At 43.3% G+C, this 18,136-nt stretch overlaps 1 protein-coding gene across 2 annotated transcripts in view; it reads left to right on the forward strand.

The window, feature by feature from the left end:
* The window catches only part of UBQLN1 (ubiquilin 1), a 119,962-nt gene extending 106,785 nt beyond the window's left edge, over positions 1-13,177 (forward strand). For both annotated transcript variants that reach the window (XM_030193694.1, XM_030193695.1), the window contains 3 exons: positions 4,480-4,595; positions 11,119-11,287; positions 11,740-13,177. In XM_030193694.1, coding sequence (XP_030049554.1) covers positions 4,480-4,595; positions 11,119-11,287; positions 11,740-11,886 — 432 coding nt within the window. In that variant the 3' untranslated portion in view covers positions 11,887-13,177. The remainder of the gene's footprint in view (positions 1-4,479; positions 4,596-11,118; positions 11,288-11,739) is intronic.
* Positions 13,178-18,136: the final 4,959 nt, after the last annotated feature.

An 18,136-nucleotide genomic window follows, 5' to 3' on the forward strand; every position in this document is an offset into this window, starting at 1 on the left:
CAGCCAGAAGAGTTTCCGAGCTCCAGGCACTCTCATGTCGAGAGCCTTTTCTGCAGTTCACTGAGGCAGGAGTGACTATTCGCACAGTGCCTTCCTTCCTGCCCAAGATTGTTTCTCGCTTCCATGTGAATCAGCAGCTCTGTCTCCCTTCCTTTCGTAGGGAGGACTACCCAGAGGAATGCTCTCAGATATCTGGATGTGAGACGAGTCATCATCAGATACTTGGAAGTGACCAATGATTTCCGGAAATCGGATCATCTGTTTGTCCTGTTTGCAGGTCCTCGTAAGGGTCTGCAGGCTGCTAAGCCTACAGTGGCAAGATGGGTCAAGGAAACCATTGCAGCGGCTTATAGGGCCGCGGGGAAGGTGCCGCCTATTCAGCTGAAGGCTCACTCCACTAGAGCTCAGGCGGCCTCGATGGCAGAGGCCGGGTCCGTCTCCTTGGAAGAGATATGCAAGGTGGCAACTTGGGCATCGGCCCATACCTTCTCCAGGCATTACCGCTTGACTGTGGCGGCTCGGGCGGAGGCCCGGTTTGGAGCTTCAGTGTTGCGGTCAGGGATTTCTATGTCCCGCCCTGGGTGAGTACTGCTTCGGTACATCCCACCAGTCTATGGATTGATCAGCATGATGATATGGAAGGTAAAATTATGTATCATACCTGATAATTTTCTTTCCATTAATCATAGCTGATCAATCCATAGCCCCTCCCAGATATCTGTACTGTTTATATTCTGGTTGCATTTCAGGTTCCAGTTTAGTCTTCAGTTCCTGTTCAGGAGGACTTCGTGTTCAAGTTTTTTCAATTGGATTCTTCAAGAGTTGAGACACGTTTGTGTTACAGTGAGCTGCAGCATTCCTCTCCCCTCCGTTTTACGGGGCTGGATTGAGACATAAATTCTGCCGGCGCTCCCTCCCGCTTCGTGCGGCTGTAGGGCAGCTTTGTACCCCTCCCGCTTCGGCGGTGTTAGGGTCAGTCAGCTCCTCCCGCGGTTGCGGTTGCAGGATAAGCCAGATCCCCCCGCATCGGCGGGGTGGTGTCCCTCCCCCGCTCCGCGGGGATGAGCTGGACGGATTCCCCTCCCCCACTTGTGTGGGGATGAGCTGGGTTAATTCCCCTCCCCTGTTTCGGCGGTGGTGAGCTGGGCAGAGTGTCCCTTTGTGGGTGTAATTCTCTAAGTGCTGAGTCCTGCGGATGGAGCTTTGATATCGACATACTGAGGAGTTTCCTGCAGCACATGAACACATATAGGGAGGCAAAAGCTTTGCTCTCTATCTCCACCTGCTGGTAGATGGACACAACCCACCAGTCTATGGATTGATCAGCTATGATTAATGGAAAGAAAATGATCAGGTATGATACATAATTTTACCTTATGTTTCAAGGGTTTTGTGGTGCTGCTGCTTATATTTCCAAGGTAGCACAGTTTCAAACATCAGATAGGTTAGTGAGAACTTATAATAGTAAGAAAGCAAAAGTTCCAGATTAGAGGCACATTCATTATGTAGAGGCAACAAAATGCGCATTCTCTGTTGCTAGTCCATTATGGTAGAATACTCTTCCAGGTTTGTTAGGTACTGTACCTCTTTGAAGAAGTTTAACAAAGATCTAAAGACTTATTTGTTCACTTAGGCTTTTAAAATGTGATGGGTTTATAGCTTGAGTATTACAGGCAGCTGTTTAGTTTTTTTTTTTTTTGTTTGTTTGATGATTGTACTTACTTTAACTTTGTGAGTGTTAAGCCACTTAGTGTACAGGCAAGGTATAAGTTTTATAAATAAAAATAGGAGCTGTACGCACCGGAGAAGGTGCAGAGAAAGCTGGGGGTTGAACTTACCAGAGGGAGAGGAAGAGATATGGAGAACGTGAAACCTGTGGAGGGAAACAGCTGTGTTGGTGGGGGTATGTCATGCCTGGTAGGGAATTCTTGTAGTGGGCGAGTTCTGCAGAAGAAAGTTACAAATATGCAGAATTTTTTTTTTTTTTTTTTTTTTGCACAGAATTTCCCCAGGAATAAGGGCCCTGTGCTCAGATAGCTGTCATTGTCATAACTACTTTTTGCTTCTCCTTCCTTTTTGCTTGTTCTCTATATTTACAGCATGTTTTAACTGTCCATTATTTTATTTATTATTTATTAGGATTTATTTACTGCCATTTTGAAGGAATTCACTCAAGGCAGTGTACAGTAAGAATAGATCACACGAGCAAAGGGCAATTACAGCAGTAAAAATATTCAAAAACAATACAAAGTATGGCATGGTATACTACTTACAATGTCAACACAATACGTAATAGAGCATTATAATAGTGAAGGATAAAGCAAAGAAGTAACATATAAGTAGGTAAGAAAGTAGGAAGAGTTAGAAAGTAAGGTGATTGATTTAAAGAAAGTTGCACATGAGGTCAGACAAATGGTTAAATATTATCTCATCTAGGGTAGGAGTGGATAAACGTGTCCTGCTGCAGTATATGCAGCCCGAGTCACTCCTTGTGTGAGTGAGACTGACAAGTTAGTTACTTCTTCCATTAAAGGCCTGGTTGAAGAGCTAAGCTTTCACCTGCTTTCTGAAGTAGAGATAATCTTGTGTTAAGCGGAGGCTTTCGGGTAGTGCATTCCAGAATGTGGGGGCTACTCCAGAGAAGGCTCACTTGCAGGTATGACATTGTGTCATGTCTTTTGGAGAGGGTGTGGTTAGTGAAAGTTCTTGGGAGGAGCTTGGTGTCCTTGGCGGTGTGTGGAGGATCATCCTATTTTTCAGGTGCTGAGCGCCAGCCATTTCCTTTCAGAGCCTTAAAGATCAGACATAGTTTTAAATTTAGCCCTGTATTGTACTGGTAGCCAGTGAAGTTTTTGCAAAAATGGTGTGATTTGGTCAAGTCGCTTGTAACCTTCTATGAGTCTTGCTGCATTCTGAAACAACTGGAGCTGGTGCAGACCCTTTGTAGTCAGACCATTGTATAGTGCATTGCAGTAATCCAGTCTTGATGTTGTCATGGCATGCACAACTGGGATAAGATTTACCTTCTTGATGCAAGGAGAGAGGCAGCGTAGCTTTTGCAAATAGTAGAAGCAGCTCTTGAAGGTTGCTTGGATTTGGGGAATCAGAGTAAGTATTGAATCTAATTGTATTCCAAGGTTTCTGACATGATTTGAGGGGGAGTTCATACTTCCCAAAAGGGATTTTGATGTCAGGTATGTATCCACTTGTGTTAGCGACCCAGAGAAGCTCTGTTTTACTTGGGTTCAGGCAAAGTTTGTTGTGTTTAGCCCATTCTTGAATTGATGTTAGGTAATCAGTTTATTCAAGGCTGTAGGTAAGTCAGGTTGAATGGGTATGAGTAGCTGCACATCATCTTCATGGATGTAGAACTGAGTGTTCATTGACTGAATCAGCTCAGCTAGTGGCTTGAGGTAGATATTGAACAGAATAGGTGACAGTATCGTTCCTTGTGGTACCCCGCAGGTCAGTGTCCATGGTGGTGATGAGTTGTTGCCAGACATTATGGATTGTTGCCTGTCTGGTAGATAGGATCTGAACCAGGCAAGTACTGTTGTTCCATTGATACCTGTTTCAGTCGTGCTAGCATATCATGATCCACAGTGTCAAAAGCTTCTAAGAAGTCAAGCAGTACTAACATCGAGGCGAATCCCTTGTCTCGGTTTCTGTGAAGATCTAGTAGGGATGCAAGGACCATTTCTGTTCCAAAACCGGGTCTGAATCCAGATCGACATGGATCTAGCCAATCATTAAGTTGAACGCAGACTGTTTGTTCTATGAGTTCCCCTAGAAACTGGATGTTGGATACTGGCCTGTAAATTTCAAGTTGTTATATATCACAGCCCCATTTTACTTCATGGTGCCATAGTGCCTTTGATTCTTTTACATTAAATTTCTCACCCTTTTTATCTGTTTTCTTACATTATTATTACATTCTGACAGTAAACTTAGTCCTTTTATGCTGATGCCACTCTTATGTTGAAAGTGCCAAGAAATTCAGTGTTCTCAGGAAAAAAAAAAAGCAGACAAATTTGCTGTTTCCAGAAAAACTAGCTCAGAACATGTTAAGCAATGTGTACACGTTTCAATTTGATCTGGTAAGGAAACACATGAAACAGCTTAATGAGATTAACAATGTGGCCATCTTTTGAGCGTAGGAGTCCAAAATACCTCTAGAACTCACCCTCTCTGCCCCAGCAGCAACATAGATTGTCTGCATGATGCGCATGTGACCTGCCACAGAAGGAAATAATGTTCTCGCAGAAGTTATGAAATGGAGCTGCTTCTAGAGTACATCTGTCTAGCGGTGTTGGTCCTTGACCTTTTGCTCCCCAGCAAAAGTTTGTGGCAAAGTCTGGGGTGGCTGTAACTCTGCTATTTGAAAGTATAAACTAAATCCTGTAACCTTTAACTTCAGTTCTTTGTACTGGTTGTTGATAGCAGATTCTGAAGTTATCTTAATGATGTTCCTGTGTTTAGATGCAGAACCCTGACACATTGTCTGCTATGTCAAACCCTAGAGCGATGCAAGCTTTGTTACAGATCCAGCAAGGTTTGCAGACATTGGCCACTGAGGCGCCAACACTTATGCCAGGGTAAGACAATTCTGCATCATCTGACCTTCAAACATGATATACAATTCAAAAGGTTGCATGTAGATCCGTATCTGTTTCAGGCCATTAGACCACCTTTTGATAAAATTATACTGGGAACCATATAATCTAAAGCAACAGATATGCCAGTAGCACTTTAAGCAATAGTTTGGATTTAAATGGCTTTTGGTACGTTTAGAATATGTAATGATTGGTATTTAGATACAGGTTTTAGTCTTATGCTGATGAGGAAGAGGGAGTGTTTCCATAAGTCATGAGAGGTGAGCCCCATCCTGTCATTGGGGAGTAGAGAAAGTTATCCTGCTGGTAAGTTACTAAAAAAACAAAAAAAAACACGTACACTTGTTCTCAAAGCTTGTGGCCTCAGATGAGTTTGTCTGAAAAGTTCCTCCAGCATCTGTTTTTGCTCTTACAAACTGACATGGTTACCTCTGTGGTTATTCAGTTTGTCATACAGGAATCGGGCAAAACATCACAAAATGTAGTGCTAAAACTGCTAGGAAGACATATTAGAAAGAGTCTCCAAAATGGAATGTTCACCTGAAAAAACAATTTCAAGAGACCATCAGATAAATCAGTTTTTAGTCAGCACAATAGCTAACTTGTATAGGCTCAAAGTTCAGCCATCAGTCCCAAACACAGTTTTATGCAAGATGTGTCCAAAAGATGATTGTGAGCTTTCATAACACAGTGCAGTCAATCAAATAACTTCAGAGATGGGGATCCCTCCTTCCCTTGCAACCCCCTCCCCCAAACAATCCTCTTTCGCCTTTTTGCCCAATTATTACTCAAATGACGAGACTGTTTGTATGGTGTAACATAGGCCCCAGCTTCTTTACTGGCAACTATTTAAATATAAACCACATGATATAAACAGCTTAACTCTGAGCTACATAAACAATGGCCAAGAATCAACATTTGCACACACCCCCCCCCCCCCCCCCCCCCCCCCCAGCCACTCACCCTCTCAGCAAAGTGGTCTGAAATTAGCCTAGCTCCACCTCAGCCAAGCAAGGCCCCATGATGCCAGCATGGACCTCCATGCTTAATTTAAACCAGGTCACCTGACCCCTTAGTTAAATTCTGGCTCATCTCCTATGAGCCTAAGACTCCATAGCTCGGGTTACTGCCCGCTGCAACAAAAGCCTCACACCACCATCCGTTCCCATGCCCATAGTCCCTCTTGTTTCCAGGGAGGAAGGGTGGGGAAAGCTGCTTCCGAGAAGCAGGAAAAACTGCACCTTGGAGCCGTGCTCCCTTAACCTTGCCAAGCTTCCCTCCCCTTCCTGGAATCATTGGCCTTACCTTTAAATTGTCCAGTGGTAAGCCAAGCCATCAGGAACCTGTTTTTCTTATACCTAGCTTTTTCCACCCGCCTGTGGCTTCACCACTTTCAAATATTACACACCCACTGACATTGCTGATATGGAGGGCCCCATCCTTCAGTTAATGGGTGCCCTCCAGACAGGGTCTCAGTCTATTTAAAACTTCAGAGATGGGGATCCCTCCTTCCCTTGCAACCCCTCCCCCCAACAATCCTCTTTCTCCTTTTGCCCAATTATCTAAATGACAAGACTATATACGTTTGTTTGGTTTAACATAGGTCGCAGCTTCTTTATTGGCAACAATTTAAATGTAAACCACATGACATAAACCACTTAACCCCGAGCTTCATAAACAATGCCCTAGAATTAACATCTGCACTCCCTAACCACTCGTGGTCTCAAATTAGCCTCACCTCAGCCAAGCAAGGGCCTGTGATGCCAGCGTGGACCTCCATGCCTAATTTAAACGGGTACATGACCCCTTAATTAAAATCCAGATCATCCCCTATGAGCCAAAGACCCTGTAGCTGGGGTTACTGCCTCAGGGGCCAGCAAACTCGCTCTGCTGGCTCCCCCCAAACCACTGGAAGCTGTAGCCTGTTAAAAACCCACACCCACTCACAACGTGCAGTGGCTTCCTGGAAGACAGCCAAAATAAGCCAATACAACATCAGACATAAGAACCACATCCTGCCACAGAGTCTCATGCATCTGGGAACTGCCTAACAGGGCAATAACCGCCAGACCCCCTCCATGGCAACCCAACTGGCGATGATTCCCTCCAGTCCCCAGGCCAATCCCTAATCCCATATAGCAGGGCCTGAGCATAAAACCAACCAGACCACCTGTGTCCATGGATACACTGTCAAGAGTGGCTCTTGAAGCAGGTCATTCGACTAAGACAAGCATCCCTCCACCAGGCCAGACATCCACATCAGTCCCACGCAGGTGGACAAAGAACGTCCAGATGGCGAGGCCTTGAACACAAAGTATATAAAGAAGCAGAATCACTGACACCACCGCAAGCCTGTCCCACACATCCAGAAAATAAGCACTGCCCTGTGAGTCAGGCTAATGGGAATCCCTCCAGTGCAACACCTCGCCCTATGGGTGGCCCAATCTACAAAGACATGCCTGAATCAGCCACATTGGGTTGGAATGGCAATCAGCATCTGCATAAACAGAATCCACCCAGCAGAAGACCATTTCCATCCCTCAGGACCAGGAAGGAGTTCTAGCACAAACATGCCCACCAACTGTTTAAATCCTAGATACCAGGCACAACGAGGCGGGAGAGGGAAGTCCTATCAGAAAGACACTGAAAGGAACTCCCCGATAGGACCAACGCACACCACTTAATGCCATACCCCTGAAACCCTCCCATGGCCCAGCAATACAAACCAATGTCAGACTGAGACCCTTACCATGACAGCATATGGGGAATGGTGCAGAGATCAGCCCTCCATGTAGATTTCCTCTCTTTTCCACGACTACTACACAAGCTCCCACAAATAAAGCCAGCAAAGTTTGTGCACAATACAGAGAAATGTCAGCCAGGTACAATAAGTCCATCCAAATGCACCAGGCATAGGCGCCCCCCTACCAGCAGTGTCCCCAAATAGTAAGGCGCCAGCAATACCGGATAGCGAGTGCCCTAGCGAATCGCCTCAGGATCCCTACTGTATCCTGTTTGCTCCAGTCCAATAGGGATCCAATGGTAAGCACCCCACTGCGATTCATCATGCAGCAACACATTCTCAAACTAGAATCCTCACCTCCACAAGCACACACACACTGTGCAACCAATTCACCCCACCCCTAAAGCACCAAAAGCCCACATGAGCGCCACATGAAATAGGGAGCCCCAGCTGCCATATAAACTGCACCCAGCAAAGCATCAAGCAAGGAAACAGAACACATAGGTAATGGGTGGCAAGCAACCTGGACAGCCGGCTGTACTCCCACCCACCCAAAACATAGTCCAAGAACTAAAATGCCCACGGCAGAGTCCCCTTAACCTACCATCTTGCGGAACATAGAAAAGCCCGCTGCCGCCACCACTTCGGAAGACCCCACAACTGGCAGAAAAGACAAACTCAATCTAGAGCCAACGAAGAACCACCTCCACAACCCCTGTATTGCCACACCAGAATAGCATGTCCGCTTCCCACCACTTCTGCATAGAACATACAAACCACCCAAAAGGGGAAAGCTCAGGAAAGCCATGCTTTCCAACAAACCTGTGGCTAAAAAGCCAAATCCTGGACCCCCCTGCCAGTAAGCACCAGAGCCACATCCACCAGCCTTATACAAAATTAACCCGAAGGCTATATTGACATCTACACACCATGTGGCCAACCAGCCAAGAAAGACGTTCAAGGGTGCATCCAGCCCTCGAATCCCTTCGGATCCCTGCCAAGAGTCGAATAAATGATGTGGCCCTACAATGCACGAGATGGCCACACCCAGTCGCCAGAAGAAGCCCTCCCCATGAGGAGGACCCTATAAGCAAAATGCAGATATCCCTATAAAGACTGAACCACATGCTCTGAGTTTCTGCACTGCCAACTTCCCCTTCAGTCACTCACTCCAAGTGACCCGCATCCCCTGCGGGTAAACTAGTGACCATCCATCCGATGACCCAGATCAATTCGCTGTGGGGATCACCGCTAAAAGACCATCTGTCTCCTCAGCGTCCAGCGGAGCTCCTAAAGATCCAGCCACTTCAACGAAAAAAACACCTAACAAGGTGTACAGTCCCCCCCACTACGCATGGACAACAATGAGAACACTGTCTGGAGATGCACCATGCTGCCCAAGCCTGTCCCATGCGCTGTGACGCAATGCACAAAAGAAATAAACAGTGAAAGTAAGTGCAGGAAGTGGTGCGACCTATCAGCAGACCGGTGTCAACATAACATAGTCCCTCAAACATGCCTTCAAGAGAAGCGGGAATGAGTCTGGATGAAAGGGGAACAAGTGGAAAGCCGACCTGATGCCCACCTTGGCAAGGAGGGCATCTGAACCCTTCCACCATCCCATCCGCAGCACCTCAAAGGACACATACTGAACAGCACACAACACAGCCAGTTTCCCGGCGTGGACTGAGTGACCCTGTGGTTAATAGAGGATGTGGAATCCCACCCCAAAACAAACAACCTATCGCTATACTGAAACCAGCCAAGGACACTGACCTGTCACCTGCACTGGGGGACGTCCCCTGGCACACTTGGATGCCGCACCCCCTCACCTGCATGGGAATCCAACTTTGAATACATGATCTGGGAATGGGCAGATTGATACAAATAAATCAACATACACCTGAGCCGATTCTCGCATCACCAATACTATTTAGTTAACTATTTAAAATGACTGCAGCTTACATGGTAAGAACATCAGCGTTGCCATTCTGGTACAGACTGAAGGTCCATCAAGCCCAGCATCCTGTTACCAACAGTGACCAATCCAGGTTACAAGTACCTAGCAAGATCCCAAAACAGTACAATACATTTTATGTTGCTTATCCTAGAAATAAGCAGTGGATTTTTCCCATCTTAATATATAAATGATGATGAATCTCTGATCTCCAGCAGGGCCCATGATGATGTATCTGATCATCATCTCCTTGCCCCCATGTCCATTTGCTCCCTGGGCTGAACAGTACAACTTTTCCCATAGTGTTAGGAAAGGGAGACCTGGAAGCTATCCAAAGGCCAGCTTGAAGCATGCTGATCCCTGTTGCTCATGGTAGAACAGAAAATATTAAATGGTTAACTGAAATGTCATGTTTTACTTACTGTACCTGTTTAATATTAAACGTATCTAGTTCTGTGCTTGCAAGGAAAGTCCTGTGCTTTACTCTGGGTCTCTTATGTTATTTAATTTGCACTTCCTGTTAAATCAATCTAGACTAGTGGGTTGTGCTCCCCAACGAGCAGATGGAGGCAGAGAACACCAACTTTGGATACTTAATTGCTAGTATAAGGATTGATTTTAGTTATCTAACAGTATTTTCTGCCTCCAGCAAATGGTCAAAGTCTGGATTGGTGTAGCAGGATGAGGAGTCACCCACCCCAAGGCTCAGATCACAGCCTGAGGCCCTAGATAGAGCTGGTCTCTCTGAGTAGTGGCTCATGAGATTAATCTAAATACCTTCTCTCAACAAAGTAGGGGAAAGTGTTGTCCTCATACTCCCACCCTCCCCTTGGCACACTCACTTTGCTGTGCCCACCCTCCCCCCACCAAGGCACTCACCTGCAGATGAAGACCAAAATGACCTATTCAGTCTGTCCATCATTATTTGTCTACTTGAGTGGCTATGTACATAAATATTCCCCTGTGGAACCCAGTCCCCACCCTGTTTCTCATATCCCTCATCTAACTTTTCACAGTAATACTATTGCCCTTTAGGACTGTAACAGCTGCTTCATGCAGGTTACCTGGGTACTTTTCTTGCTAATATAGACTGTAACTACCAGAATTCGCAGATTACCTCATGCCTTCTAGCGAGCGTACAAGTCATATCACTGATTTGTTATGGGCTGTACCTAGGGATGTGCTGTGGCTTGAAATGAATGCTATCAGCTGATGAGAGAGTGCACATAATGTGTTTTCTTTCCTGGTAGAATGTGCATTTGAGGGTTCATGCGTCCACATCTATTAGGAAAGAGTATGCAGCCTGAAAGAAATTCATTTCCACATGAGCGAGAGAGAGAAAACGAATACATCCCTAGCTGTAAAGCTGCTTTCATTTCCAACCCCTTGCTATATATTGTGTTTAGAGAGAACAGAAATATAGAAATATGGTGTTGCAAAATAAGAGGCATATAGCTTTCCTTCCCAGGGAAAAGAGGGGGGGGGGGGGGGGTTACTGCACCCAGGTAATGTCAGCATCTTTGCTGAGGAGAATGTTGCTCTTTTATAGAGAATTATGTTAAGCCACAATCTCTGCAGAGCTACAGATATTTTCACATTTAATGAATTATCAGTCTTTTGCAGTCCTCCTTGGGGCTGGAGCATTATTATAACCATTTGTAGAGTACTACCAGGCAGACTATCAAGGGCAGTGTTTTGTAGAATGTTTTTAAAGTGCTTGCCTACTACCCATGGAGGAGTTGAGAGCCCAAAGGGTAAGAACAGTTGTGAGTGTATAATCCTATCTTACTGTGTTTGGCTCATAGGGTTAGTCCTGTTTTTGGAGGGTTAGGCAGCACTGGAGGCTCAACAGGGACAACTGTACCCAGCTCTGTGCCTAGTGAAAACACAAGTACGCTCTCAGGAATTTCTGAACCTGGACACCAACAGTTTGTTCAGCAGATGTTGCAGGCACTTGCTGCAGCAAACCCACAGGTAAGATGAAATTATATATGCTTTCAGGGAGTGTATAAGGGTAAATGACTTCCATATTTGTTCTGCCTTAGGGATAAGTATTACTGTATTACGTGGAGAAATGCCTGTCATTGCTTTCTTCTAGAGAAAACAAAAATTCTAAATTAAATTTTTGAAGGGGGGAGGGGGTCACCATGTACTTTCTTCCTTTGGGCAGGCCTCGACTTCATTTGGACAGCTGAACAGATATAGATCTTAGGATAAACTTAGAAAACGTTATTGACTAATTTTGGGAAGGCATTTGCAGAAAAGTATTTTTGTAGTTTAGAGGCAAAAAAAAAATTTTTGATGTGGGCCAAGGAACTTCCTTCAACCTGTCAGAGAGCAGCAGTGCTTAGATTTCCCCCTCCCTCCCCATACGTGACACAAGGAAACTTAAATTAGCATTCTCTTTTCCACTATCACTTATTTAGAATCCAGAAGTAAGATTTCAACAGCAACTGGAGCAGCTCAGTGCCATGGGTTTCTTGAATCGTGAAGCAAATTTACAAGCCTTAATAGCAACTGGAGGAGACATCAATGCAGCCATTGAGAGGCTACTGGGCTCTCAGCCATCATAGCAATGTTTGTGAACCCGGAAGAAAATGTAATTTATTTTTGATAACAGCTCTCAATTCTTTAAATTTCTTGCTTTTGTTTCATTTTGATTCTTGGCATTTTGTCTTGTTATAAATTGATGCAGTTTAAGTCAGAGTGAAGTGCAGTAGTTTAACTCGAACTGTGGGAATCGAGGATTTTTCACTCGAAAGGTGTTGCATGCATCAAACCTTTTTTCCCCTTCCTTCTGCATTTGTGATCTTGAAACAAATACCACTTTGAACAGTTATGGTAAACAGGTTTTCTTTGACCGTCAACTGACAAATTTGCATTTGCTTTCTAAACATTAGCCTTCAGTAGTAATTTATGTAGAATACAAACTATTAAAAATAAACTACAATTAACTGGTGCATTAATTTGTCGTACAATATTGCTTCTTGTAATTTCAGCATGTATTTTTTGCTACCAAAATGCTGTAAGATTTATACCACTGTTTTTTTTTTTGTTTTTTTTAACCCTTTTTCCTTTCTTTTGTATACACCTCAGTTGATATGTACAAATAGAATAGTGCATATCATGTGCCCCCTCTCTACTATTCTCAAATTACAGATGTAGCATTAAAAATCCTGGATGACTAACAGGGAATGCTAGATATTCTGAACAATGAACAGTTTTCCCTAAAATCCTTTTGGTTGGGTGTGCCAAGGGGTGTGTCTCCCATCTGTATGGAGGAAGATGCTTAGTACCTTTAATCTCTAGGATCTTACAGCATCTTTGGTGCAGAGCAATAGTAGCTGTGTGACCAGTTTCACTTCAGACATAACAGCAGCAATGATCTGGTTTGTCCTGCCTTAAGGCTTGGTTTCTTTGGACAGGCACCTGCATTTGTTCATTCTTTCAGTGTACACAAAGTCAGGTTGTAATTTAAGACTTTCCAGTAGGTTTTCCTGAGGGATGGACCTGCAAACAATTAGATTTGCTTTGTGTCATTGTCTTTCTTTGTGGTTTCTTTAAATCTAAAGTTAGTGTCTCCTGCCCCCTTTCAACTGTAACTACTCAGTTACCTCAGTCTTTGTATACACTGAAGAAGCACTGTGGTCTAAAATTCCTCTTTTGCCTGCAGCTGGTTGGCTTTTTATGCCATTAAGATATTAACATTCATTATGATTTTGTAATTGGCAAACATTACTTACATTGGATGTGTTACATGATAGTCCAATAATTTTAACCACCTTGTAAAAAAAATCTGTATATCTTTTGAGATTTTACCAGTAGTTATTTCTCCTGTGCACATGTAATAAATCAAACAATGGAGCTTTGTGTGCAAATCATTTCTATATTAAACAGTATGAATAATAATTTAGAAATGCTCAAGGATTAGAGATTTTTAAAAAATGTTTGGAGGTCACCTGACAGAACTTTTCTTACCTTGTATCTCCAGTTTGTGATTAAGAGCTGCAATTAAATGATACAAGAATGAGAGGGTAGAGATGAAAAATTAGGGACTACTGCATAACATTGTTTTTCTGAATGTGTGTTCCAACCATCTTTAGAATTCCTTGATGATTGCAATGGGTTGTATTTTGCGGTGGCCCAAAGGCAAAAGCTGAAACATGTGAATAAGAATCTATAAGTAAATGGTACTGAAGTGGGAAGGATTTGTGTGAAACCCAGTGGGCTCATACCAGGGATGGACACACTATGGTCAACAGGTCATAATCTATCAATGGGTGCCTTTTTTTCTAGCCCATGACATGATAGCAGTAGTTCTGAGAGCCCTGGTGCAGTTTCCTCTATTGCTGCTCAGGTGGCTAATCACATGCCATTGTACACATCCTTGCCCCCTGTCTCTTCATGCCACCTCCTTGCTGCTCTGCATATAACTTTTCTTGGGCATTGCTGTTATATTTATTTGGTTATCATGAGCTCAACTTCTGGATTCACAGCCATCTATCTGTTTATAGAATAGTGATGAACTGGAAAGTCTGTCCCATGGTGTGTTAAAAAGAAAAAGGTAAGTTCCATTCCTCTTTGTCCATATCAGACCAATCCAGACCAATAGGTTGTATCTATCGACCAGCAGTTGTAGAAGGAGAGAAGAAGTAATTCCAAGTGATTCGCCCCAAAGGGTATTGTGCAGCCATAGGATATTCAGTATTCTCTCCGTCTCCAAGGAAATGGTTGATGGACTATGCAGCTCTTGGTGCTTCTCAGCCAGCTCCTGACAGTTATCTGGATGTCAGTAGAGCCAGCTCCTGACCTAGTACTATCTGTGTGTCAGTTGAGCAGAAGGTGTCCTCATGGATAGTTTGCTTCTTTTTAAAGATTTGGCTGGAGCTTGGGTGACACTTGATGGCTCCAGGTCCCTCCCCTCCCATTCTAAGGAGTAATAATGGCAAGGCTACAAGCTGAAAGGATATTATACTCTGGTAAGACAATATTTTTGTATTCTTAACTGGGTAAGTATTTTACTTTTAATTTTTTAATTTCTCAGCCATTCTGTCTTGTTTTTGTACTTCATTTTGAATTCACACTGAGGGCGGAAACGTCCTGCTCTGCACATCTCTCATAATTCATTTGTTTTCATAAGCTCCTTCTGAGGACTTAATATTCCTAAATGCTGAAGAGACATTTTTGATTCCTTTAGCTGCTGGCGGTGTCACAACTTTTTATTCACATTTTTCCTCGGCCTGTTTTTAGCTATTTACTCCTTTTGTGCTTTTCAGTGCCTCTGCTTTCCCTCCCCCCCACCTTATTCTTGGCTGGTTGCAGACTTTTTTTTTCCAGCTTTAAGTTCACTTAACTTAAACTATACCCTAGTTTTTATCTGAATGGAGCTAATAGACTGATGTTTGGTAAGTCGCTGACGGGCCGATGCTGAGAATTCCCGCGGTAAAGCCAGCAGCGCAGAACCCATACTGCCAAAACAGTACAGAAAACTACCTCGCTAATGCTTAAAGGAAGTGGTATTCAAATTATGTGCGCACTGTAAAAGTGAAAGCAAGGGGGGACGTGCTTGGCATGTGCAGAAGAGTTTCATGATAAACTCAGCTCTTGTGTGCATGTGCCAGGCAAACCTGAAAGTAAAAGCACACATTAGCACCTGTTTTCTGTACCTTTCAAATATAAGGTTTTCTTTTTCTTGCAAGACTTTTATTCAAGCGCAGGAAACGGGCACCAATGTGTGCTTTTACTTTCTGGTTTGCTTGGACTCACACATTTATTTCTTAGTACCAGCCCTTACAGGCTTGCACAGACTTTCTTCCACTTCCAAAAGAAATAAAAAAACTGGCAGATTTTAAAGAGAGAATAGTGAGGCTATATCTTCAAACACCCTAATGCCTGCTCTTGAGCTGGCATTATGTTTTCAGCGGTAAGGGCGGCATTGTTTTGTATGCTGTTCCTTGAGCATTGGGAGGGAATAAGAAATTATCTCATTAGCATCTGTTTACATTTTGTATGCTGTTCCTTGAGCATTGGGAGGGAATAAGAAATTATCTCATTAGCATCTGTTTACATTTTGTATGCTATTTGCTCTAATCTTTAGCATGCACATAGTTTCCCACACTAGAGCCCTCTGAGCATTCTGCGCTCACACCAGCGCTAATCACCTCTAGTGCCAGCGTCATGTTTTGAGCACTGGCCTGAGAGTCCAGTTGCAGGGAACCGGCACACTACTTTTATCTCTGCTCTAATTAAGCTGCTCTTTTTTGCCAACATGTCTCTGCTCTATTTTTAACTTTAAGCCTTGTTACTTAATTATATTGCCAACTGAAGTTAGCCTGAAGGTTTTCAACCGCCCAAGGGTTGTTGCTTCTGGGCTCAAATTTCAGCCCGTTATCTCAGGGTTTTATTCAGGTTGTTTTTAAAACACTTCTCTAGACTGAAGGCAATTAGTATTTTTGTTTTTCTGGAAGCAGGCTTTGCGTTTGCATATCTGATCTATTGTCCTCTCTCATCTATGCTAGTAGAGTGTAAACCGCCTAGATCCGCTAGTTAAGGTGGTATAGCAAATTTTGTCCCTTCTCCTCTTTTTTTTTTTTTTTTCAAACCTGAGTCATACAACTATAATTCTTTCCAAGTACCTTGGTGGTAATGGTGTTGAATAGGATTTTTTTTCCCCAGTCACATAGGATTGTTTCAGAGGTATTCCTATTCTGGACAGTGTTTGCATTGCTCTTGTAGTCTTCTGCTTTCACCTATAGATGTTCCTAACAATCCATTTCACAGATACATCATTCTATATTTCCTTAGTGATATGCTTATATATACTACTATAGCAACCAGCTATATGTTCTCATACCTAATAGTACTGCACAAATACAGTGCCAGTTCTCTTAATTGGTTTTTCCCCTTAGTTGACAATATATGATTTTTCCTGTACAGAATTGCTGCAGCAATAAACAGTATTACACAAAGGCTTCACTGCCTGTCTTACACAGCTGCATCAGCGAACTGTATGGCATGCCTCTGACTACAGAGTTTGACGCAGCTGCTGCAGCAGCTCATTGCATAGCACTGCAGTAGCATTGTCAGCATTCCGTCTTACCATAGTTTTTCAGTGGTAGTTAACTGGATATCTCAGAGGCCAGTACCAGCCCGCTCTACATTCCTGTACAATCTTCCAAGCTACAGCCTAAGTTTAGAGCACTCAGCTTTGAACTGGAGCACGGAACAGAGGTCATAGGTTCTAACTTCACACAAGTTCTTTGAAAAATGACAATCTGTTCAGTGGCTTCAGCCGATAGAACAGGTCTATGCCACACTTTTTCTTAACCAACCAGAGCAACTTTATTAGCATTATTATAGTTAATTCTAGTCGAATGCACTTGTAGTTGCAATGTCTGTTATCCTCAGATGGTATAACACAGTTCGTTGACTCATGAGTTCCCTGTCAGCTGTATTGCACAGTGGTCCTCAACAGCAGATGGCAGCTACACTGGCTGCTGACTCACCACAGTTGCAGTTGACTCATGAGTATGCTGGCAGTTGTATTGCCCAGTTATGCTATTCAACTGGAACTCAGAAGAGTCCTGGCCACTTGTTCTCATCTGCATTATTTTGCTCTTTGGTGCTGCTACACTTATTAGGATTTATTTACCACCTTTTTGAAGGAATTCACTTAAGGTGGTATACAGTAAGAATAAATCAAACATGAGCAATAGACAATTACAGCAGTAAAAATATTCAAATAATACAAAGTATGGCATAGTATACTTCTCAACTACATGAAGCAGTGCTGTGATTCTATATTTGGAACTCCTAGAGCTGGATGGAGCATTGATGTAAAGTGATATGCAGGCTCTGTCCTTAACAGGACCAAGACACTTAGAAGATTTATCAGAGCATACCCTTTTGTGTATCGGTGATTGTTCTAGTATAGTTGACATCACAGTAGCAATGTTCAGTCTCCTTTTGAAAGGTTTGACTGTTTTGTCAAGATGAAGGAATCTGTACGTCCTCCGTCCTGCTGTGGTGAGCTGCCTTTCATAGCATATGGTTTTGGATAGCTTATAAACTGTTGGTTATATTTCAGACTGGAACACACCTTATTTCCTGGGTGGTAGGTTCAGCTGTCTTGTTGAGCTATGTCGTTTACCACTGCTTAAGGGTTCTCTAGTCTGTCCTTGTTTCTAATTTATCCTGTTATGGATATATAGGTTGCGCCTTTCTTAGCTGAAGGGATCCACTATATTACTGAGTGGGAAAGGTTCTCCACTTACCCCAATGTTAATGGTTTGTTTGATCCATGACATTAAAGTTGGATAGCTTAATGTCATGGATCAAGTAGTGTGCCTGCCATCTTTCACACTCCTATGTTACAGTGCTGCTACTCAAGTCAACTCATAATTGATCTCTATTAGCATGACAGGAACATCTCTTGATGAACTCACAACTTGCCAGTTCTGACAGACTAGTTTTATTTATTTATTTGGATTTTGCTCACACCTTTTCAGTAGTAGCTCAAGGTGAGTTACATTCAGGTACACTGGGTATTTCCCTGGAGGGCTCATAATCTAAGTTTGTACCTGAGGCAGTGGAAGGCCAAAATCACCAATGCTGCTACTACTTTTTTTTTTTTAATCTCTTTATTAGTTTTTATAACAATGTTAAACATCTCAATACACGTAAGCTATTCCCCTTCAAACACAATATCATTACATCTGTTAGTTACCCTATATCCATTTCACATTAACATTCCCCCATTTCCTCTATTCACCCCACCCCATTCTCATTACCCCCCTTCCCCTTGTTCCCTGGTGGCAGCCATAG

This window comes from Microcaecilia unicolor, chromosome 2, assembly GCF_901765095.1.
Source record: "Microcaecilia unicolor chromosome 2, aMicUni1.1, whole genome shotgun sequence".
Taxonomy (NCBI): Eukaryota; Metazoa; Chordata; class Amphibia; order Gymnophiona; family Siphonopidae; genus Microcaecilia; species Microcaecilia unicolor.